Below are 20520 nucleotides of genomic sequence, written 5' to 3'. Positions count from 1 at the left end.
GTCATTTGTGTTACCTGTGCCTACAGTAACGCCATGTAAAAAAAAAATCACTGATAAACTTTGACATTGAATTTAGTTTAATCATTAACTGAGTTCCAGATGTACTTCTGCCTGGACCCTCTCTCCGACAACATGTTAGTCTCCATAATACATACAGAAATACTTAAAGTTTCAAACAGCACAGAACGTGTCAGTGAGAACCTGAGTCACTTGCAATTTGTACTGTGATTCATACTGCAGTTCACTGAGTGTTAGCAGGGAATAATACCTTTAAAGACAATGTCTGCAAAACATCAAAATTAACTATTTCTCACCATACTTTATAAAAACACTTCCAACAACATACAGCGCCAATGACATATTCCCCAAAAGGTATTAATTCATAATTCAAGGCCGCAGACATCTCAAGCAATGTTCCCATTCATTGCCTTTTGGGTGTGTGGCCCGTTAAATGGGCATCACGGCCCGTTCCAGTTCCTGCACATGGACAGATTTTGCTATTGTAAAGCCGGCGAGTGGCCTGGGTGGGGCCTCCAGATCGGCGCACAGCCTCGCAGCTTAACGGAAACGTTGATCTCAAGTGCAACTGGTACTTGGGAGGCGACAGTAACACTGGCACTCCAGCGAGTCAGTATTTACACTCCGAACTCCGACACGGCAAGCGAGCCTCAGGAGGGCAGAGAAAGCGTTTCAAGGCCATCACCCTCCTTGAAAAAAATGTAACGTTCCCGCCGATCTTGGGAATCTCTGGCCCAAGGCCGCTTTAAGAGGAGGAGAAGCATCCGGGAAGGCACCGAACACCTCGAGCCTCTTCGCCGGGGGCACGCGGAAGCCAAGCGCAAACAGCGGAAGGAGCGCACGACAACCCAAGCCCCCCCACCCACCCGTCCCTCCAACCACCGTCTGCCCCACCTGTGACAGAGACTGCAGGTCCCACATTGGTCTCATCAGCCACCTTAGAACTCACATTAGTGTGGAAGCAAGCCATCCTCGACTCCGAGGGACTGTCTGAGAAGGATAAGAGAGAGCTGAAAAATATTACGTAGAGAAAATGTTTCCACTTGTGGGAGTGGTGTAAAACTAGAGGTCCTAAATATAAGATAGCCACCAATAAATCCAATGGGGTTTTCAGAGAGTGGTCACAATGTAGAACTCACTACTGCAAGGAATAGTTGAGGTGAATAGTATAGATGCATTTAAGGGAAAGCTGGACAAACATATGAGGGAGGAAGGAATAGAAGGATATGTTGATGGGGTGAGATGACGAGGGGTGGGAGATTAAACCCTGGCACGGAGCGAGCGCTGGGGCTGAATGGCCTGTTTCTGTGCTGCACACTTGATGTAATCCTCGAGATAAAAAATGTAAACAATTCAGAATAAAGTTTAGTGTGGTTTTGTTCATTTATTTTTGTCTTCAATGGAGTTTTTCTAAAGAGTGAGTGTGGCGAATTGGCTGATCGCAGCCACAGGGAGGGAGGGTGAAGATCAGGTCCGATTTCCTGCTCGTGATCGCTACCTAGTGACTGCTGCGTGGAACTGCATGTGTGGTGAGCTGATTGGGACCGATACACTCACACTGGAAGTATAGGCAACACAATGTGGAGTGTTCAGCACCGTGTGCTCCAGCAAGGAAAACTTGCATTACTATAGCGCCCTTCATGACCTCGGGACACCCCAAGGTGCTTTACAGCCGGTGAAGAACTGTTGGAGTGTAGTCGCTGTTGTAATGTGGGAAACGGGGCAGCCAATTTGCGCACAGCAAGCTCCCACACACAGCAATGTGATAATGACCAGATAATCCGTTTTTCATTATGTTAATTGAGGGATAGATAGTGGCCAGGACACCAGGGATAACGCCCCTGCTCTTCTTTGAAATAGGGATCTTTGACGTCCATCTGAGAGGGCAGACGGGGCCTCGGTTTAACGTCTCATCCGAAAGACGGCACCTCCGACAGTGCAGCGCTCCCTCAGCACTGCACTGCGAGTGACGGCCTAGAATTTTGTGCTCAAGTCGCTGGAGTGACACTTGAACCTTCTGACTCAGAGGCGAAAGTGCTACCCACTGAGCCACGGCTGACACCCTAAAGCACTTCACAGCCCAATGAATTACTCTGAAGTGCAGTCACTGTTGTTATGAGGATAAACACACACAGCCAGTTTGCGAACAGCAAGATCCCACCAACAGCAAAACGATAACTGAGCAGTTAAACCAAGTCAGCACTTTCAGGGGAAGTGACAGTAGTGGAGTTAGGGGAATTGAAAGAATTATAAATCAAAGTGCAGGATTCTGCCGGTTAACTTGCACTTGTTACTGCACGGACTGCAGCTGCATAAGAACATAAGAATTAGGGAGCAGGAGTAGGCCATTCGGCCCATCGAGAAATCTATCAATCTCAGCCTTGAATATACTCAGAGACTCAGCATCCACAGCCCTCTGGGGCAGAGAATTCCAAAGATTCACCCCCCTCTGAGTGAAGAAATTCCTCCTCATCTCAGTCCTAAGTGGCCGAGCCCTTATCCTGAGACTGTGACCCCTGGTTCCAAATTCACCAGCCAACAACAGTAACAATTTATATTCATATAACGCCTTTAACGTAGTAAAATGTCCTAAGGTGCTTCGCAGGAGTGTTATAAGACAAAAAAAGGTAAATAATCTCACAGCATCTATCCTGTCAATTCCCCTCAGAATCTTATGTTTTGTGAGGCCAAAGAAGGCCGTGTACAAGGGTTGGTGCTGTTCCCTGCATTTCTCTTGCAGTTGTTGCGCCGTGAAGATCATGTCCGTTGTACCCCGTAGTGGACAGAATCCGCACTATGACTCCGGGAGGAGCTCTTCAGCCAAAGGGAGAAGACGGTTGAGGAGGATTCCAGCGATGACTTTGGCACTTTGACCTTTGACCTCAGTAAGGCCTTTGACACTGTTAATCGCGAGGGACTATGGAGCGTCCTCCTCTGTTTCGGCTGCCCCCAAAAGTTTGTCGCCATCCTCCGTTTGCTCCATGACGACATGCAGGCCGTGATCCTGACCAACGGATTCAACACAGACTCAATCCACGCCCGAACCGGGGTTAAGCAGGGCTGCGTCATCGCGCCAACGCTCTTCTCGATCTTCCTCGCTGCAATGCTCCACCTCACGCTCAACAAGCCCCCCGCTGGAGTGGAACTAAACTACAGAACCAGTGGGAAGCTGTTCAACCTTTGTCACCTCCGGGCTAGATCCAAGACCGTCCCATTCTCTGTCGTCGAGCTATAGTACACGGACGACGCCTGCGTCTGCGCACATTCAGAGGCTGAACTCCAAGCCATCATCAACATCTTCACCGGGGCGTATGAAAGCATGGGCCTTACACTAGACATCCGTAAGACAAAGGTCCTCCACCAACCTGACCCCACCACACAGCACTGCCCACCCCCCCCCGGGTCATCAAGAATCAAGTCTCCAGAATGGAGGAAGAGCATCCTGGAGGGTGCTGAGCACCTCGAGTCTCGTCACCGAGAGCGTGCAGAAAATAAGCGCAGGCAGCGGAAGGAGCGTGCGGCAAACCAAGACTCCCCACCCACCCTTTCCTCCAACCACTGTCTGTCCCACCTGTGACTGTAATTCCCGTATTGGACTGTTCAGTCACCCGAGAACTCACTTTTAGAGTGGAAGCAAGTCTTCCTCGATTTCGAGGGACTGCCTATGATGGTGACTTATATATTTCAACGAGATCACCTCTGTAATGTATTTGCTTCATGGGCTCTTTGCTTAAGAATTCACAGTAACACATTGCTATTAAGAACTAGTTGGTTTATTAGCAAAGGTTTAACAATCACACTACACATTACCAGTTCATCCACCAGGCTCACAACCACCTGCCTCATCGTAGATCCCTTGAACCTAACTGGCTGGGGTTTTATTGAGTCTTGTGAACATCACGTGACTGGCTAAGCCACTCACAACTCAACAGCTCTCCAACCCTGTGAGCATCCTCACAGGGGCATACATTGCGATCTCCCACTCTGCTAAACTTCAGAGAGTCTAGGCACCATCTACTCAATTTCTCCTCATAGGACAACCGTCTCATCCCAGGACACATAATACCAACGTCCGGAACTGATGGGCAGGGAATGACCAGCTGGTCCATCGAGACTGCCCCAGGCTCACGATACCTGGAGCATTCTAACCAGACACATCCTACCCCTCCCTGCAGCCATGTTATCTGCTGGAAGAGGCAAAGAAAAACAGGGCCAATAAGGGGGTGAAAAGACTCAAGCGATTGAAACCAGTCCAGGAGATGACATGAACTGTTAATCCACTTACCCCCTATACGATGCCACCTCTGCCCCAGCCAGTCCAGCTCCTTCTCAAAGGTGGCAGCTATGGCTCAGTGGGCAGCACTCTCGCCTCTGAGTCAGAAGGTCGTGGGTTCAAGTCCCACTCCAAGGAACTTCAGCTCAAAAATCTAGGCTGACACTCCCAGTGCAGTGCTGAGGGAGTGCTGCACTGTCGGAGGGGCCGTCTTTCAGATGAGATGTTAAACCGAGGCCCTGTCTGCTCTCTCAGATGGATGTAAAAGATCCCACGGCACTATTTCGAAGAAGAGCAGGGGAATTATCCCTGGGACCAATATTTATCCCTCAATCAACATAACAAAAAAACAGATTATCTGGTCATTATCACATTGCTGTTTGTGGGAGCTTGCTGTGCGCAAATTGGCTGCCGTGTTTCCTTAATTACGAGTGACTACACTCCAAAAGTACTTCACTGGCTGTAAAGTGCTTTGAGACATCCGGTGCTGGTGAAAGGCGCTATATAAATGCAAGTCTTTCTTTCATACAGAGAGTAAGCTCCCAACACACCAGCCAGTGTAAACATCTCATCTCTTGCTGAGTACAGGGAATTCTTATTGGAAGTTTCACTTTCAGGGAGCGGGGGAGTTTAGAGCAGCAATGACTTGCCTTTAAGGCAATACAATTATGTTCAGTGGTGCAGTGAAAGTCTAGCAATCGTTGCTTGCTGTAGGAGCGCACGGGTGTTTTATGTACTTCATGGAATCATACAGCACAGAAGGAAGCCATTCGGCCCATCATACCTGTGCATGATTTATGTCTCTCTGCCATCTTGGCAGAGTTTCTATCCTATTAATATTAACTGAGTTGTTTTTCCACCGTGTTCGTACAGTAATATCGGAAACCCGTTCTGAGGCTTGCGTGTTTGACACCGGTTGTGTTGCCATGGTGCCGTGGTTGGAAAGCAAAATTCTAACAAACATTTTTACCTAAAGCAAACCATTCCTTTGAAAGGTGACCCCAGATGAAGGCTCACTCCACTCTCTCTCTCTCTCTCTCTAAGTAAAAGATAAACAGCAGCATGAGTCCTGGCTGCATGTAGTGTTTGTGAACGATACGTGGATTCTGGTCATTAGTGAGCGTTGTGTGTTCTTGGTCTGTCTGCACCTGTACACAAGCTACACTTTCTCCCTAGTTAGCTTTCTCCGGGTTGTCCGGAGACAAAGGAACACACGATAACAATGAGGCCATTGACAACTTCTGATCCTGGATGTGTGCAATTTAGGAAACGAAAATCATTGATTATTTTCATGTTTGGAACTTGCATTGCTTCTTGCTGGGTTCGTCTCTAGATTTTATAATCTCTCTGTCTGTGCTGGGACGTCCTTCCCTTGTTTACAATCTTCCTGCTCCCAATCCCCACCACCCAATCCCCATCTCCCAATCCCCATCTCCCAATCCCCCCCATCTCCCAATCCCCACCTCCCAATCCCCTCCACCCAATCCCCATCTCCCAAACCCCATCTCCCAATCCCCATCTCCCAATCCCCATCTCCCAATCCCCTCCACCCAATCCCCATCTCCCAATTCGCATCTCCCAATCCCCATCTCCCAAACCCCTCCACCCAATCCCCATCTCCCAATCCCCACCTCCCAAACCCCTCCACCCAATCCCCATCTCCCAATCCCCATCTCCCAATCTTGCTCCACCCAATCTCCCTCCACCCAATTCCCCTGCTCCCATTCCCCTGCTCCCATTATCCTGCTCCCATTTCCCTACTGAGGCCCCTATCATTGCCGTTAATTGTTCTATTTGCCACATCTCTCTCTTGTTGTGACCCGGAGCCAGGAGCCGACCCCGGATGGAACAATGGCCAATGGCTAGGGTGGGAAGACCACCAATAGCTGGCCGGATTTCAGACAATCCCCACAGCCGCTCCCCACAGCTCACCATCACCACCTCCGCCCAACAGGTGCAGGCTTGGAATGGCTCCAGGATGTGTGATTTGTGAAAGGAGTTATCATTGCGTGAAGTTCAGGAAGGAGATGGTGTATAAATCATCTTTCATGTTAGCCAGGGCTGCAGTTGCCAGTGTGAATATTGCATGCCATTGACCCATGATATACACAGTAACAGATCGTACAAAAACACCGCACTTTCATCGCCTTGGACTCAAGAGCTGGTGGTTGACATGTGGCGTGTTGGGTACATGGAACCGATACAACAAATCGCAGGACTGATTTAGCAAATCAGTGGCCGGCAAAAATCTCATTTTTTTCGGTTCTGTTCTGTCTTCACAACTGAGTCCACAGATTAGTCGGCTATCGGCAAAACTGTGAGTTCCCAGCATCCCTGCGAAATGCACTGTTCGATTCACAGATTGTTGTAGTATATAAAATTACAGCGAATATACAACTGAGAAACAGGCCATTCGGCCCATCGGGTCCGTGCCGGTGTTTATGCTCCACACCAGCCTCCTCCCACCCTGCTTCATCTCACTCCATCAGCATGTACTTCTCATCCTTTCTCCCTCATGTGCTTAGCCAGTGTCCCGTTAATGTCCGATGACCGAACAGACGGTATGATCTTCAGCATGGGGCAGCCCACAAGCAATTCACTGCTTCATCCTTCCAACCCTAAGTAAGAGGGCAGCGTGTGACATTTTGCACATGCTGGACTAAGGCATTGGTAACACGAATATCTCACCATTTTCGGAATGTGGTGGTTTGGAGCATGTCTTAGTGCAAAGTCAGCCTCTGCTCTCAAACTGCCCAAATTTGGAAAGGAATTTCTTTGACATTTCCAATGGATTGGGTCAGTCCAGTACTTTGTGGGTCTCCAACAATTAGAATTATAGAATCATAGAACGGTTACAGCACGGAAGGAGGCCATTCGGCCCGTGCCTGCTCTCTGCAAGAGCACTTCAGCCAGTCACCCTTTCCCTGTAGCCCTGCAATCTTTTTCTGACAGGTACTTATCCAATTCCCTTTTGAAAGCCGTCATTGAGTCTGCCTCCACCACCCTCCCAGGCCGTGCATTCCAGATCCTAACCACTCGCTGCGTAAAAAAGCTTTCTCCTTATGTCGCCTTTGGATCTTTTGCCAGTCACCTTACGATTGAGGAGAGCCAGCTGTCCGATGAGGGGACAACACAATCTGGAAGGGTTTGGAATTCTCCCAAGGCCCCTTTCCATGGGATTGTCCATTCCATACCACCGACATCACACACCCATAGTGGGCCGCGGAGGAGCGGCTCAGAGTTCTGCCACCGCGTTACAACACGACATTCACAGCGATGCAGTTGTTGGCCGGGACAATTTTCTTCTTGCAGGTGAACATCTTTTTCAGCTCCGCCCTAAAGCGGTCATGCAGCCAGGCGTAGAGGAAAGGGTTGCAGCAAGCAGAGGTCATGGCAAAACAGTGGCACAGGAGCTGAATCAGGTTGAAGTAGTCCTTGTTGATCAGGCTGATGTCGATGTCGCGGATGATGTTGAAGACATGAAGTGGGAGCCAACAGGCACCGAACGCAGCCACCACCAGCACCAACAGCCGGAATATCTTCTTGCGCTTTACCTTCTCCCATCTCTCTTGGTTGTGCGTGGCGTTGCCGGGCACCACCCTGTTCCTGAGTTTGAGGGTGATACGGAGGTAGGACAAGGAGACGGCAGAAAGCGGGAGGATGTAGGTTATGATGAGGGTGCTGTAGGCATAAGCCAGGTGCTCCTTCTCCATTTTAATCCAGAACTCCTCACAGATGGTCAGGTCCTGGTCCTGGAATTCGATGTGGTATGTGTGAGCAATGGCAGGAGCTGCCAAGGCACAGGACATGAGCCAGACGCTGGCCAAGATATACGTGCAGGTCCCGATGGAGATACGCTTCTTTAGTGGATGCACTGTGGCATAATACCTGTTGGAGCAAGCGAGAGAGAACATTCAGTATTCACAATTGTCATGTATCTTACATTATTATATATAACTGTATCCTAACATGCTGTACATGACTGTAATAAGATATGACCTGTAACCACCAGCATACCTTACCACCAGGGGTGCAATTGTAAGAGACAGGTATATAAGGACAGGTCTCAGTGAAGTGCAGCATTCCAGAGCTGTGAAATAAAGGTACAGGTCCAGAGTGACCTTGACTTCACTACCTGCCTCGTGTGAATCTGTACCGAGGGGACAGGACTTTACAACAATGGCCAGTCGGCTTCTCACCACTCTGAATCAACTTCAGTCAAACCATCCGTTTCTCATCTATTGAATAGGGAGAGTGCCACATCCTTCATAGTGTCAGCCGTGGCTCCGTGGGTAGCACCCTTGTCCTCTGAGTCAGAAGGTTGTGGGTTCAAGTCCCACTTCCAGGGACTTGAGCACGAGAATCTAGGCTGACACTCCAGTGCAGTGCTTAGGAAGTGCTGTCTTTTGACATTAAACCAAGGCCTCCCCTTCTCCTCTGTCTGCCTGTTCAGGTGGACATAAAAAAATCCTTTGGCACTATTTTGAAGAAAAGTTAATCCTGGTGTCCTGGGCCAATATTTATCCCTCAATCAATATCACTAAAACAGACTATCTGGTCATTATCACATTGCTGTGTATGGGAACTTGCTGTGTACAAATTGGCTGCTGTGTTTCCTACATTACAACAGTGACTACACTCCAAAAGTACTTCATTGGCTATAAAGTGCTTTGTGACACCCGGTGGAGGTGAAAAGCGCTATATAAATGCAAATCTTTACTTTCTTTCATAGCTCCATGGCTAAAGCTGTGGATTGTGTTAATGAACAATCCAGACCAGAAAGCTCCCAGGTGTGAACCCTGGTCTGTGCTGAGTTGCTGGAGCCCCACTGTAAGTGCTCTCAATGCCGTCGGCCAGGAACCCGAGAATGTCACGAGAGTTCCCATTCCAGCACAGGGATTCAGTCAGGTTGGCCGATGACAGAATTGGCCTAGCTGTGATACCTGAGATTTTCTGTCTGACTGGCACGTAAGTCACAGGTAAGTCCCTACCCTTTAATGGGGGACGGGGGGGGGGGGAAGAGATTTCTTTTTAACAAGCCAGAGTATTCCTAGGTTCCTCGGCTGTGGATGGGCTGGTGCAACGTGTTGGAGCCCCAATACACTATGCCAGGATGTACCTTCCATGCCTTGTCTAGATGGTGAGTTAGGATCGCCAACATCTCAATCGAGGGGACACGTGATATTTTTGTACTTTACCATGAGGAGGTAGAGAAAACCAGAAGATGCCCTTCACTCAACCCACTGGCTCTTAATGGCCTGTTCACGATTGGTCCTTCCAAAGCCGTTGGGAAAGGCTGGGCCTCCCGTGCCCTAGACTGGGGAATGGTGCACAGTTCAGGACAGTTGAAGAAGGGCAGAGATATGTACATTTTACATTTCTATCGCTGTCACTTTCCAATTTCCTCTCCTCCCCTGAAGGTAGTGATTCTTTGTTGAACAGTGTAATGTATGCAGCTGTAAGAATGCTCACAGGTTTGAGGAGCTGTTGATATGTTCAATGTTCGAGGTTGCAGCCCCTGTTCCATTATTTGAAGGGGCTGCTCCTCAAATTCTGGCTGCACTTCAGTCCCACGCTCCTGATCTTTGGGCACCATGTGCGGAGGGGAGCAGGCAGGTCGGAAGGCCTCCTCATAGGACTGCTCCTGGGCCTGGCCAAGGGGGCCATCAGCCGGTCCAGGTAGCGGGCGGTCGAGGGGGTCGTTCAGCCCGACTGCCTGCCTTTCTTCCGCTGGAGATGGAGCACGTGGTGTCCACCGGTACGCTCGCGGCCTTCCGCGAGAGGTGGGCGCCAGTGGGACTGAAGTGCATCATCACCCCCGGCAGCCAAATTTTAATTTCAACCATATTATTAAAAGTACATTTGTTTAATTTGTCGGTTTTAGTGTCCCTTTAATAAGGGGGCATTTGATTTACATTTGTTTTACAGATATAACAAAATAGTTGTGGAGCTGTTGAGTTGGGAGTGGCTTAGCCAGTCACGTGATGTTCGCAAGACTCAATAAAACCCCAGCCAGTTGGGTTCGGGGGATCCACGATGTGGCAGGTGGTTGTGAGCCTGGTGGATGAACTGGTAATGTGTAGTGTGATTGTTAAAACTTTTGCTGATAGACCAACTAGTTCTTAATAGCAATGTGTTGCTATGAATTCTTAAGCAAAGAACCCATGAAGCAAATACATTGCACCCGCAATGCACTGAATGAAACTTGATCTTCAACAACGTGGGACCTCACAGCTGGCTCCGATCCTGGCTACGTGTCCCTGCTTCCCGCTGGGGTCCCTGGAGAGTCCCCAGCAGTGGGAGCGGTGTCCGAATTTCCCTTCCCAAACTCGCAAATATTCTTCAAAAGAAGTTGTAAAACTCATAAATGGAGGATGCCATATTTGGTCAGACTGTTTTGGATTGTTTCCATGAAGTTCAGAGTTAACCATAGATGGTGTGGGACTGGACCAGGTAAGGATGGTAGATTTCCTTCCCTAAAGGACATTGGTGAACCAGAAGTGGTTTTCCGACAATCCCACAGCTTCATGGTCACTTTTGCTGATCCAGCTTTATATTTGCAGATTTAAATTCTCAAAATGCCATGGTGGATTTTTGAACTCAAGTCCTGGGGATTATTAGCCCAGCTCTCTGACTAATTACTAATAAAAACAGCAAATGCTGAAAATCTTTCTCTCTGCTTCCCAGGGCAGCCGGTAATTATTCTGCCATTCACACCCTATCAAGACTCATCTTTTGTTTCCTAACTTCTGCCATTACCATCTCAATTTGGCCCATCATCCCTCTTGTCTCTCAAATCTCTCCTGCCTTCCACCCTATCACTGACCTTCCCTTTCAGGGCCACTTGCACTTCTTTAACAATCTGTTACATTGCGAACTATTGCCAGTTTTGACAAAGGGTCATTGACCTGAAACATTAACTCCATTTCTCTCTCCACAGATGCTGCGATTTACAGCACTTTCTGTTTTTATTTCAGATTCCAGCACCTGCAGTATTGGCTTTGCTTTTGTCTCTGGATTATTAGTTCAGTAACATAACCCCGTATCCCTATAAATCCAGAATCTGAAAAGCAATGGGCAATGTGCCCTCTAATTTTTTTGGGAGGGGGTGCGCAGGCCATTCAAAATCCGGTGCATGCACGGTTTTCCCAGTGAGCCGGCTGCACGGGACCTCCAGAGCGTAGATAGCTGCACAGCTGAAAGGGAACATTGGTGGTGGAGACATTGTCAGTGAATCAGTGACTCTTTACCCTGGTTTGATCAATGACAAACCACAATTATCTCTTTTTAATAACATTTCGGATAGTAACAGCAGGAAAGAAAAAAATTACTTATTCACTGGCAACATAATTATATGCCAACAATCTCCAGCGCACAGCAAAGTGATAAGTATTATTAGTGAAATGAAACAAATTTCAATTTGAGCCATCAGTCTCTCTCTGCATCTATGCAGAGGTCAAACTTCTTCCGATTTAAGTGTACTCGACAGAGGATTCTGTAATTCAATCAAAACAAGCATCAGAAAATCAGCTGTAAATCTATATTTGAATGCACACAAAGACCCAGAAAGCAACTTGGTGTCAGCCGTAGCTCAATGGGTAGTACCCTCGCCTCTGGATCAGACAGAGCATGGGTTCAAATGCCACTCCAGGAATTTGAGCATGTCAGTAAATCTAGGCTGACACTCCCAGTGGAGTGCTGCACTGTCGGAGGTGCTGTCTTTCGGATGAGACGTTAAACTGAGACCCTGTCTGCTCTCTCAGGTGGCCGTAAAAGATCCCACAGCCACTATTTCGAAGAAGAGCAGGGGAGTTCTCCCCGGTGTCCTGGCCAATATTTATCCCTCAATCAACATCACTAAAACAGATTATCTGGTCATTATCCATTACCCTTTGCTGTTTGTGGGAGCTTGCTGTGCACAAATTGGCTCCCACATTACAACAGTGGCTGCACTTCAAACGTACTTTGAGCAGGGGAGCAGGAATGAATTGGAGGTGCTTTCAACTCGCCGACACAGTCAGGATGTACCATTGTATGATTCTAAATGGGGCTGGTAGGATGAGCCAAGATCTCGATTAAGGGGACAGTATTTGTGGATCGATGAGGTTCATCCATCACAGCTGCTGAGAGGATGCTCACCGGTTGGTCGAGCTGTCGCATTGTGAGTGGCTTAGCCAGTCACGTGATGTTCACAAGACTCAATAAAACCCCAGCCAGTTGGGTTCGGGGGATCCACAATGGGGCAGGTGGTTGTGAGCCTGGTGGATGAACTGGTAATGTGTAGTGTGATTGTTAAACCTTTGTTAATAAACCCACTAGTTCTTAATAGCGATGTGTTGCTATGGATTCTTAAGCAAAAAACCCATGAAGCAAATACGTTACATACGACATCCCTTTCTCTGCTATTCGGAGTGAGGTCCACTTCCTGTTTCAGGAGCTGCAGCTCGCATCGAATGCCCTGTATCTTTTCATGGCTCTGACATATTAGCTCCGAGCATCCTTAAAATATGATCACACGAAAGATCTTGCTCGAGCGCCGAGCTGTTTGTCACAGCTTAGAGAGCTTTGTCTGGGGAATTCCATTAAGCATTGCAGAATGTTAATATAAATGAAATTCAAAGCTCCATTATGTGCCTTCATTTCAATCTTTACAGTGCGTGCAAGGACATTTTTTTCAGACAAATACTTGTGGGAGCCTGTTTGTTGAACAGGTGTAGGAGTGATGGGAGGAGGTTAATTCTGCAGAAACACTTAGAGTACTGGTTGCTACCTGTGAAGGTCAAGGCACAATCTCAACAATACCATGTGACGTGAGCACGCAGTTTGAGTGGTCAAGCAGAGTGGAGGCCTTCTGCAATGTATGTACCTGTGAGGATGCTCACCGGTTGGTCGAGCTGTTGAGTTGGGAATGGCTTAGCCAGTCACGTGATGTTCATAAAACTCAATAAAACCCCAGCCAGTTGGGTTCGGGGGATCCACGATGAGGCAGGTGGCTGTGAGTCAGATGGATGACTTGGATAGGTTAGGTGAGTGGGCAAATAAATGGCAGATGAAGTATAATGTGGATAAATGCGAGGTTATCCACTTTAGTGGTAAAAACAGAGAGACAGACTATTATCTGAATGGTGACAGATTAGGAAAAGGGGAGGTGCAAAGAGACCTGGGTGTCATGGTACATCAGTCATTGAAGATTGGCATGCAGGTACAGCAGGTGGTTAGGAAAGCAAATGGCATGTTGGCCTTCATAGTGAGGGGATTTGAGTACAGGGCCAGGGAGGTGTTACTACAGTTGTACAGGGCCTTGGTGAGGCCACACCTGGAGTATTGTGTACAGTTTTGGTCTCCTAACTTGAGGAAGGACATTCTTGCTATTGAGGGAGTGCAGCGAAGGTTCACCAGACTGATTCCCGGGATGGTGGGACTGACATATCAAGAAAGACTGGATCAATTGGGCTTGTACTCACTGGAGCTCAGAAGAATGAGAGGGGACCTCATAGAAACGTTTAAAATTCTGACGGGTTTAGACAGGTTAGATGCAGGAAGAATATTCCCAATGTTGGGGAAGTCCAGAACCAGGGGTCACAGTCTAAGGATAAGGGGTAAGCCATTTAGGACCGAGATGAGGAGAAACTTCTTCACCCAGAGAGTGGTGAACCTGTGGAATTCTCTACCACAGATAGTTGTTGAGGCCAATTCACTAAATATATTCAAAAAGGAGTTAGATGTAGTCCTTACTACTTGGGGGATCAAGGGGTATTGCGAGAAAGCAGGAATGGGGTACTGAAGTTGCATGTTCAGCCATGAACTCATTGAATGGCGGTGCAGGCTCAAAGGGCCGAATGGCCTAGTCCTGCACCTATTTTCTATGTTTCTATATTTCTATGAACTGGTAATGTGTAGTGTGATTGTTAAACCTTTGCTAATAAGCCAACTAGTTCTTAATAGCGATGTGTTGCTATGAATTCTTAAGCAAAGAACCCATGAAGCAAATACATTACACATATATTCCCACCTGTTATTTTTACCCAGGTGTTAACATAGGAAGGAATATAGCAACAGGAGGGAGGCCATTCAGCCCCTGAGCCTGTTCTGCCATTCAATGAGATCATAGCTGGTCTGTGTCTTAACTTCATTAATACCCCTGTTTAACAAAAATCTGTTAATCTCCCATAACTAAAACAGATTATCTGGTCATTATCACATTGCTGTTTGTGGGAGCTTGCTGAGCGCAAATTGGCTGCCGCATTTCCTACATTACAACAGTGACTACACTCCAAAAGTACTTCATTGGCTGTAAAGCACTTTGGGACATCCTGAGGTCAATAGGGAATCTGGCAGAGGAGGAGGAGGAGGAGTCTTAGTCATTAAGAATGAAATCACTTCAATGATGAGAGAGGATATAATAAGATGAAAGCAGGCAGTGGAGAATTTATGGGTAGAATTAAGAATTAAAAAGGCTGTAGTGTGATTTGTGTATAGGGCTCCTGCCAAGTTCCCCCAAATTTTGCTTGGTGCCTCGTGATCTCTTTAAGGGGCTGCGTGGCCATTCAAAATACCGTCCAACTTACAGGGAACATTGGGCCCTTGATAGCAGCTGTAAAGTGGCAGAATGTATTAATGCAGAGATTAGACAAGCGTGTTGCAAAGGCAAAGTGGTTTTAATGGGGGATTTTGAGTTCCATATAGATTGGGATAAGCAGACGAGCTCATGTCAGAAAGGCACCGAGTTTCTTGACAGTATTCAGGACAGATTCTTGCAACAATATGTCCTAGAACCAACAAGGGGGCAGGCCATATTAGATTTAGCAATGAGTAATGAGCCAGGTTTAGTTAACAGCCGAATGGGTGCGTGAACATTTATCCAATAGTGATCACAATATGATGGAATTCAATGTAGCGTTTGAAAGGGGGAAACATGAAACAGCTACAAAGGTTCTAGATTTAGGTAAGGCCAACAGGATGAGACAGAGATTGCCCACAGTAACTTGGGCAAATCTGTTAAATGACAGAAGGTCAGTGGGAGGTGTTCAAAAAAGAATTCAAGGTGATACACAACCAGTTTGTACCCCTGAGTGGCAAGAGCTCTACCTGCCCAAGCAAACAGTCATGGATAACTCGAGGTAAGCGGCAGCATAAAACTAGAAGACAAAAACATATAAGAATGCAACAAATAGCACAGATCCTGGCGACTGAGAGAGATACAAAGGGTCACAAAATAGACAGTAAGAGCTACAACAAGGGAATATGAAAAGAAACTTGCAAGGGATATCAAAATCAACATGAAAAGCTTTCACAATTATATTAGGAAAAAGAGGACGGTTAAGAGTAATGTGGGCCCCTTAAACGGTGATATTATAAATGAAAGTAAGGAAATGGCAGAATGTTGAATAATGACTTTGCATCAGTATTTCCAGTAGAGGAGGAGGATAGCATGCCGGATATCCCAAGGAAACTAATAATGAATCAGGGATGGGTCTCATCATAATTAACGTAAGCAAAATGAAGAAAATAATGGGACTAAAGAGTGACAAATTTCCAGATCCAGATGGTTTCCATCCCAGGGTTTTAAAGGTAGAAGGTGAGCACATTGCAGATGTCCTAATTATAATTTTCCAAAGTTCCCTTGATTCAGGAACCTTTAGATTGGAAAATTGCACAGGTCACTCCGCTATTTAAGAATGGCGAGAGGAAATTATAGACCGGATAGCCCAATATCTATTGTCGGGAAATTACTATAATTAAGGATAGAGTGACCGAAAGTAGCAAGTTTCCCTGATCTATAATTCACATTTGGCGTCGTGCAGCGTGTCCAGTCGCCTCGGGGGGGGTGGAGCCTGCTGTCTGCACCGAAAAACAATGCCGCACCTTCTGCGTATGCGCGGGAAAAAAAGTTACTCTTTGACGTTGTTACAATTGGCGCGCATGTGCAATACAGCTCCGAGTTGGCAATCGGCCATTTTTAAAGAGCCAGTTGTGTGCGTGAGAACGTTGAGTGCTGTGTGAGTGCATTGGAGAGATTGCAGCTGCAGCAGTACAAGATGCAAAGCAGTGCAAGGGCCAAGGATTTCTTACAAGAAGAAGTGGAGGCACTAGTTACTGTGATTGAGGGCAGATGGCAGGAGCTGGACACCAGCAGAGATCACATAAAAGTTCCACCCAAAGAAATGAAGAAACTCTGAAACCAAGTTACAGAAGATTACTGTGCAATGGTTACTGAGATCTGGAGGCCAGTGTAAAAAGAAGTGGCAGGAAATAGTTAGTGTAAGTAATATTTTCATTTATTCAATGGGATTGCAATTGTAAATGTCACCAGCTGTGTATGTCCCACCCAGCAGAAAGACACCCTCTCTAAAAAGTTAGGTTTTCATCTTTGCAGAGGAAGGAGGCACATAATAAAAGGGAAAGAACTCGAACAGGAGGAGGCCTGGTAAATCTGCAGCCACTGACACCTTTAGAAGAGAGAGTCGCTGCTTTGATGGGTCCTGCCTGGAGAAAAGCAATCAGTACTGCACAAGCTGGGCCCACACTCGAGGGAGAGGGTAAGTCCTGCAAATTCATCATGGTCCTTCAAATCAGCCTGCTGCCTGGCCTGCGCTGTGTGAGCCGACTCATGTCCCCCATTCCTGCCCCCTCCTCTGCTGTTAACCATTTGAGTTCCGTTATATTTTGCAGAACTTGAGGCCAACCCTGACGATGCAGAAGATGATTCAGACATGGATGAGCCTGAAGAGGAGAATATCTTCCAATCCAACCCTCCAGACCAAGAACATGGGGTTGAGGGGGAGGAGGGGATGGAGCTGGATGAAGCTCCCTCTGTTGTACTGACTTTGGAGGAAGTGCCGCTCATGGAGGTGACAGCCCTTTCCGTGACTAATGGCTTGAGTGTAGGTGGGACATTCCATGGTTTCACACCGTCCCAGACGGCGGGTCCCAGTGATGGGGTACAGCGAGGTACACCCATGGGGAGGAGGGGAGGGAGAGCGAGACCGTGCTCTCCTGAAGTGCCAGATCTAACAGATGTGATTCAGATGATGTCATTGAGTGCGGAGAGCATTGGCCTTACCCGATCACCCCTGGACACCATCAGTAAGGTGAGTGATTAGGCAGTGGGACTGTCGGGAGAAGTAACAACACTCTCACGAGAAATGGGAACGATATCCGGGACCATCAGTGAAGGAATCGTGGCCATGAGGGAGGGAATGTCAGAGGTAGTGCAAACCATGTCACTGACCATGAGAGAGGGACTGTTGGGGGTCATTGTGACACTGTCAGGGCGCATGAGGGCCGGCATGTTGGGGTTAGCTGCTACAATAAGGAAACACGGCCAGACCCCGCGCCCATTGACAGAATCAACTGTCACTCCCACTCCAATCCCCACATCAAGCCCAGAAACGCTGCACCATCGCCTGCGGGCAGAGATGGCGTGTCCAAGGCCAAGCACAGCGCACGGTCTTAGAATAAGGGAGAAGAGAGATGGGTGGGTGCAGCCTTTCTTTGCTGCTGCTGCTGTTGTTATTATTATTGTTACTGTTGTAACTGTTCTCAAATTAAAAGTTTTTGTAAGTTATGTAAATTTGCAAATTTATAAAACTTGATTCTTAAAGTTTTTAAGTGATCTTAAAGTAAAATTGAGCGGTAAGGGAGTCAAGGGTTATGGGGAGTGGGCGGGGAAGTGGAGCTGAGACCAAGATCAGATCAGCCATGATCTTATTAAATGGCGGAGCAGGCTAGAGGGGCCAAATGGCCGACTCCTGCTCCTATTTCTTATGTTCTGATGTTCTATCAGCCATGAGCTCACTGAATGGCGGAACAGACTCAAGAGGCTGAATGGCCTCATATGATCCTATAAAAATGCTCGTTCTTTCTCACTTTATTGTCATGGTTGAATAGCCTGATGGCACTTACTACTGCCCATGCAGATTAACCACTTTCACAGCGCGCTGGAGTGCCGACGGGACTGTACCCTGGCAGGACGGGGAGGTGGGATAATCAGACAGGCAGTAAAGCTGTGTGGCCACACAGTGGTCTGGAAGTCCCCGCAGGCCGCTCACCGGCTTTTAAAAAGAAAAAAAGAACGCGCATGCGCGGAAATTTGAACGGGCCGCGCAGCCGCTTAAAGGGACCACACACCCAAACCAAAGTTAGAGGGACTATTGCAGGCGGGAAAGAAATCATTTCAGAAAAGTCTGCTCAAGCCAGTCAGGACTTATCTGAAATTCAAGGACTTGTGACATAACAACGAAAAGACCTGCATTTATATAGCGCCTGTCACGACCGCTGGACGTCCCAAAGCACTTTACAGCCAATGAAGTACTTTTGGAGTGTAGTCGCTGTTGTAAAGTAGGAAATGTAGCAGCCAATTTGGGCACAGCAAGCTTCCACAAACAGCAATGTGATAATGACCAGATAACCTGTTTTTAAGTTGATTGAGGGATAAATATTGGCCCCAGGACATCGGGGATAACTCCCCTGCTCCTCTTCGAAATAGTGCCATGGGATCTTTTACATCCACCTGAGAGAGCAGAAGGGGCCTCGGTTAAACGTCTCATCCAAAAGACGGCACCTCCGACAGTGCAGCGCTCCCTCAGCACTGCACTGGGAGTGTCAGCCTGGATTTAAGTGCTGAAGTCCCTGGAGTGGGACTTGAACCCACGACCTTCTGACCCAGAGGTGAGTGAGCTGCCTGCTGAGCCATTGGCTGACACAGCTAGAGAATGGCAGCTGATCATACTATTACCCTCGCCTCCACCTGCACCAGCGCAGGGGGGGTAAAGGAAAGAGGAGGAGGGTTCCCCCCCCCCCGTTATACGGATTTGGAATGGCGGTTACCTGTCGACGGCGATGGCGGTCAGGGTGAAGACAGACACGTACACCGTCACCGGCTGTATCAGGAACACAAAGTAGCACATGAACTTGCCAAAGATCCAGCCGCGCGGGTGGAAGGCGTAGGCCAGAGTGAAGGGCACGCACGTGGCACACATCAGCATGTCGGAGAAGGCCAGGTTGCCGATGAAGAAGTTGGTGACGTTGTGCATCTTCTTGGTCTTGCAGATGACGTAGAGCAGGAGATAGTTGCCGACCAGCCCCACGAAGACCACGAGCACGTAGCAGGGGATGATAAGGGGCTTGAACGACTGAATCAACTCGACCCCCGTGAACTGGGAGGAACTGTTGGCGTCGTCCACGAGCTCAATCTGGTAGGCCGTGGTATTTGGAGGAAGGGGGCCCCAGCTTTCGGTGGATACGGATAACATTCTTCACCCCCCCCCCCCCCCCGCCCGGCCCGACACCCACACCTGGCTAGGTTTGGCTCACTGCAATCTCCGGGCTCTTTACTTTCTGCGTAACTCGCCGTTATTATAGACGAACGTTCCTTTGAATAATTTTGACGCCTGATCAGTCTTGCTTTCTTTTCTATCTTCTCAGTTTCTGTAACTTTCTCAATATTCAATGTCCTTTGTCATTTTACAGCAGTTTCCCCATTTAAACGGAACAACGTCAAATCTCGTCGGTGGGAATCAGTCTCTTCTGCACAGATTTTCTTTCTGTTACCCTCAAACTCCTCCGACAGCTGCTCTCCTCCCTGTACTGATGGCCTCCTCCCTTTGCTGCCTGGTTCCCTCTTCCCGTTACTGGTTCGGTGAAACGAGGAGAACAACGAGCCGAATCCTTTTAGACACCTGCAGAAACAAAAACAGAAGAAGTGGCCCATCATAGTTGGAGGGTGGCACGTTTTCCAACGGGTTGAATCATCGGCACAAGGGTTGATTAGCTGGGCTTTGTAATGACCATTGACATTCGATGGTCAGGAGGTAGGCCTGTTCCCAGAGAACATTGGGCCTCTGGAACAGGCTGCCCTCTCGAGCGATGGATGCTGATTGGCTCAATCCGCTGGCTGCAGTGGAGATCACCTCGTACAGGAGGTAGGCACTGCAAGGAATTCAGGGCCAGAGTGATCTCCTGGACTAGTTTTGATCGCCTAGATGTGTCCCAGATTTCCCAGATTTTACCCCCAAAATCTCTTTTTTTTTTTGCCTCTCCCAGGAGATCACATGGCTCCAGTTGGGGTGGAGTGTAGAATATTTTAGTATAAGGGGTGTTGCAGTTGTGTGAGACGGACTGGTTGGGGCTGGGTGCTCTTTGCCTTTCCGTCATTGTTCATAGGTTTATATGTAACCTTCAGGGCTGCTGACCGAGGGCCGTGCGGCTCTTTGTCGGCCAGCGCGGAC

The 20520-nt window shown here is 48.0% G+C and overlaps 1 protein-coding gene across 1 annotated transcript; it reads right to left on the bottom strand.

Annotated features, from left to right (window-relative positions):
- Positions 1 to 7545: 7545 nt before the first annotated feature.
- LOC139234653 (prolactin-releasing peptide receptor-like) lies at positions 7546 to 19545 on the bottom strand. Its single transcript, XM_070865335.1, has 2 exons — positions 19121 to 19545; positions 7546 to 8179 (listed from the first exon to the last, which is right to left on the bottom strand). Exons 1-2 carry the CDS (start codon positions 19543 to 19545, stop codon positions 7546 to 7548), a joined length of 1059 nt encoding a protein of 352 aa, XP_070721436.1.
- Between the last annotated feature and the right edge of the window lie 975 nt (positions 19546 to 20520).

Source organism: Pristiophorus japonicus, chromosome 22 (genome assembly GCF_044704955.1).
Source record: "Pristiophorus japonicus isolate sPriJap1 chromosome 22, sPriJap1.hap1, whole genome shotgun sequence".
In the NCBI taxonomy this organism is placed as follows: domain Eukaryota; kingdom Metazoa; phylum Chordata; class Chondrichthyes; family Pristiophoridae; genus Pristiophorus; species Pristiophorus japonicus.
The sequence above is the reverse complement of the archived record's forward strand: the minus strand, read 5'-3'. Positions and strand labels throughout refer to the sequence as shown.

Coding starts and splice junctions, on each gene's coding strand:
- LOC139234653 (XM_070865335.1), bottom strand. CDS start 19,545: ATGTTATCCGTATCCACCGAAAGCTGGGGCCCCCTTCCTCCAAATACC. Junction 8,180..19,120: donor ACCGCCATCGCCGTCGACAG/GTAACCGCCATT, acceptor TTGCTCCAACAG/GTATTATGCCACAGTGCATC.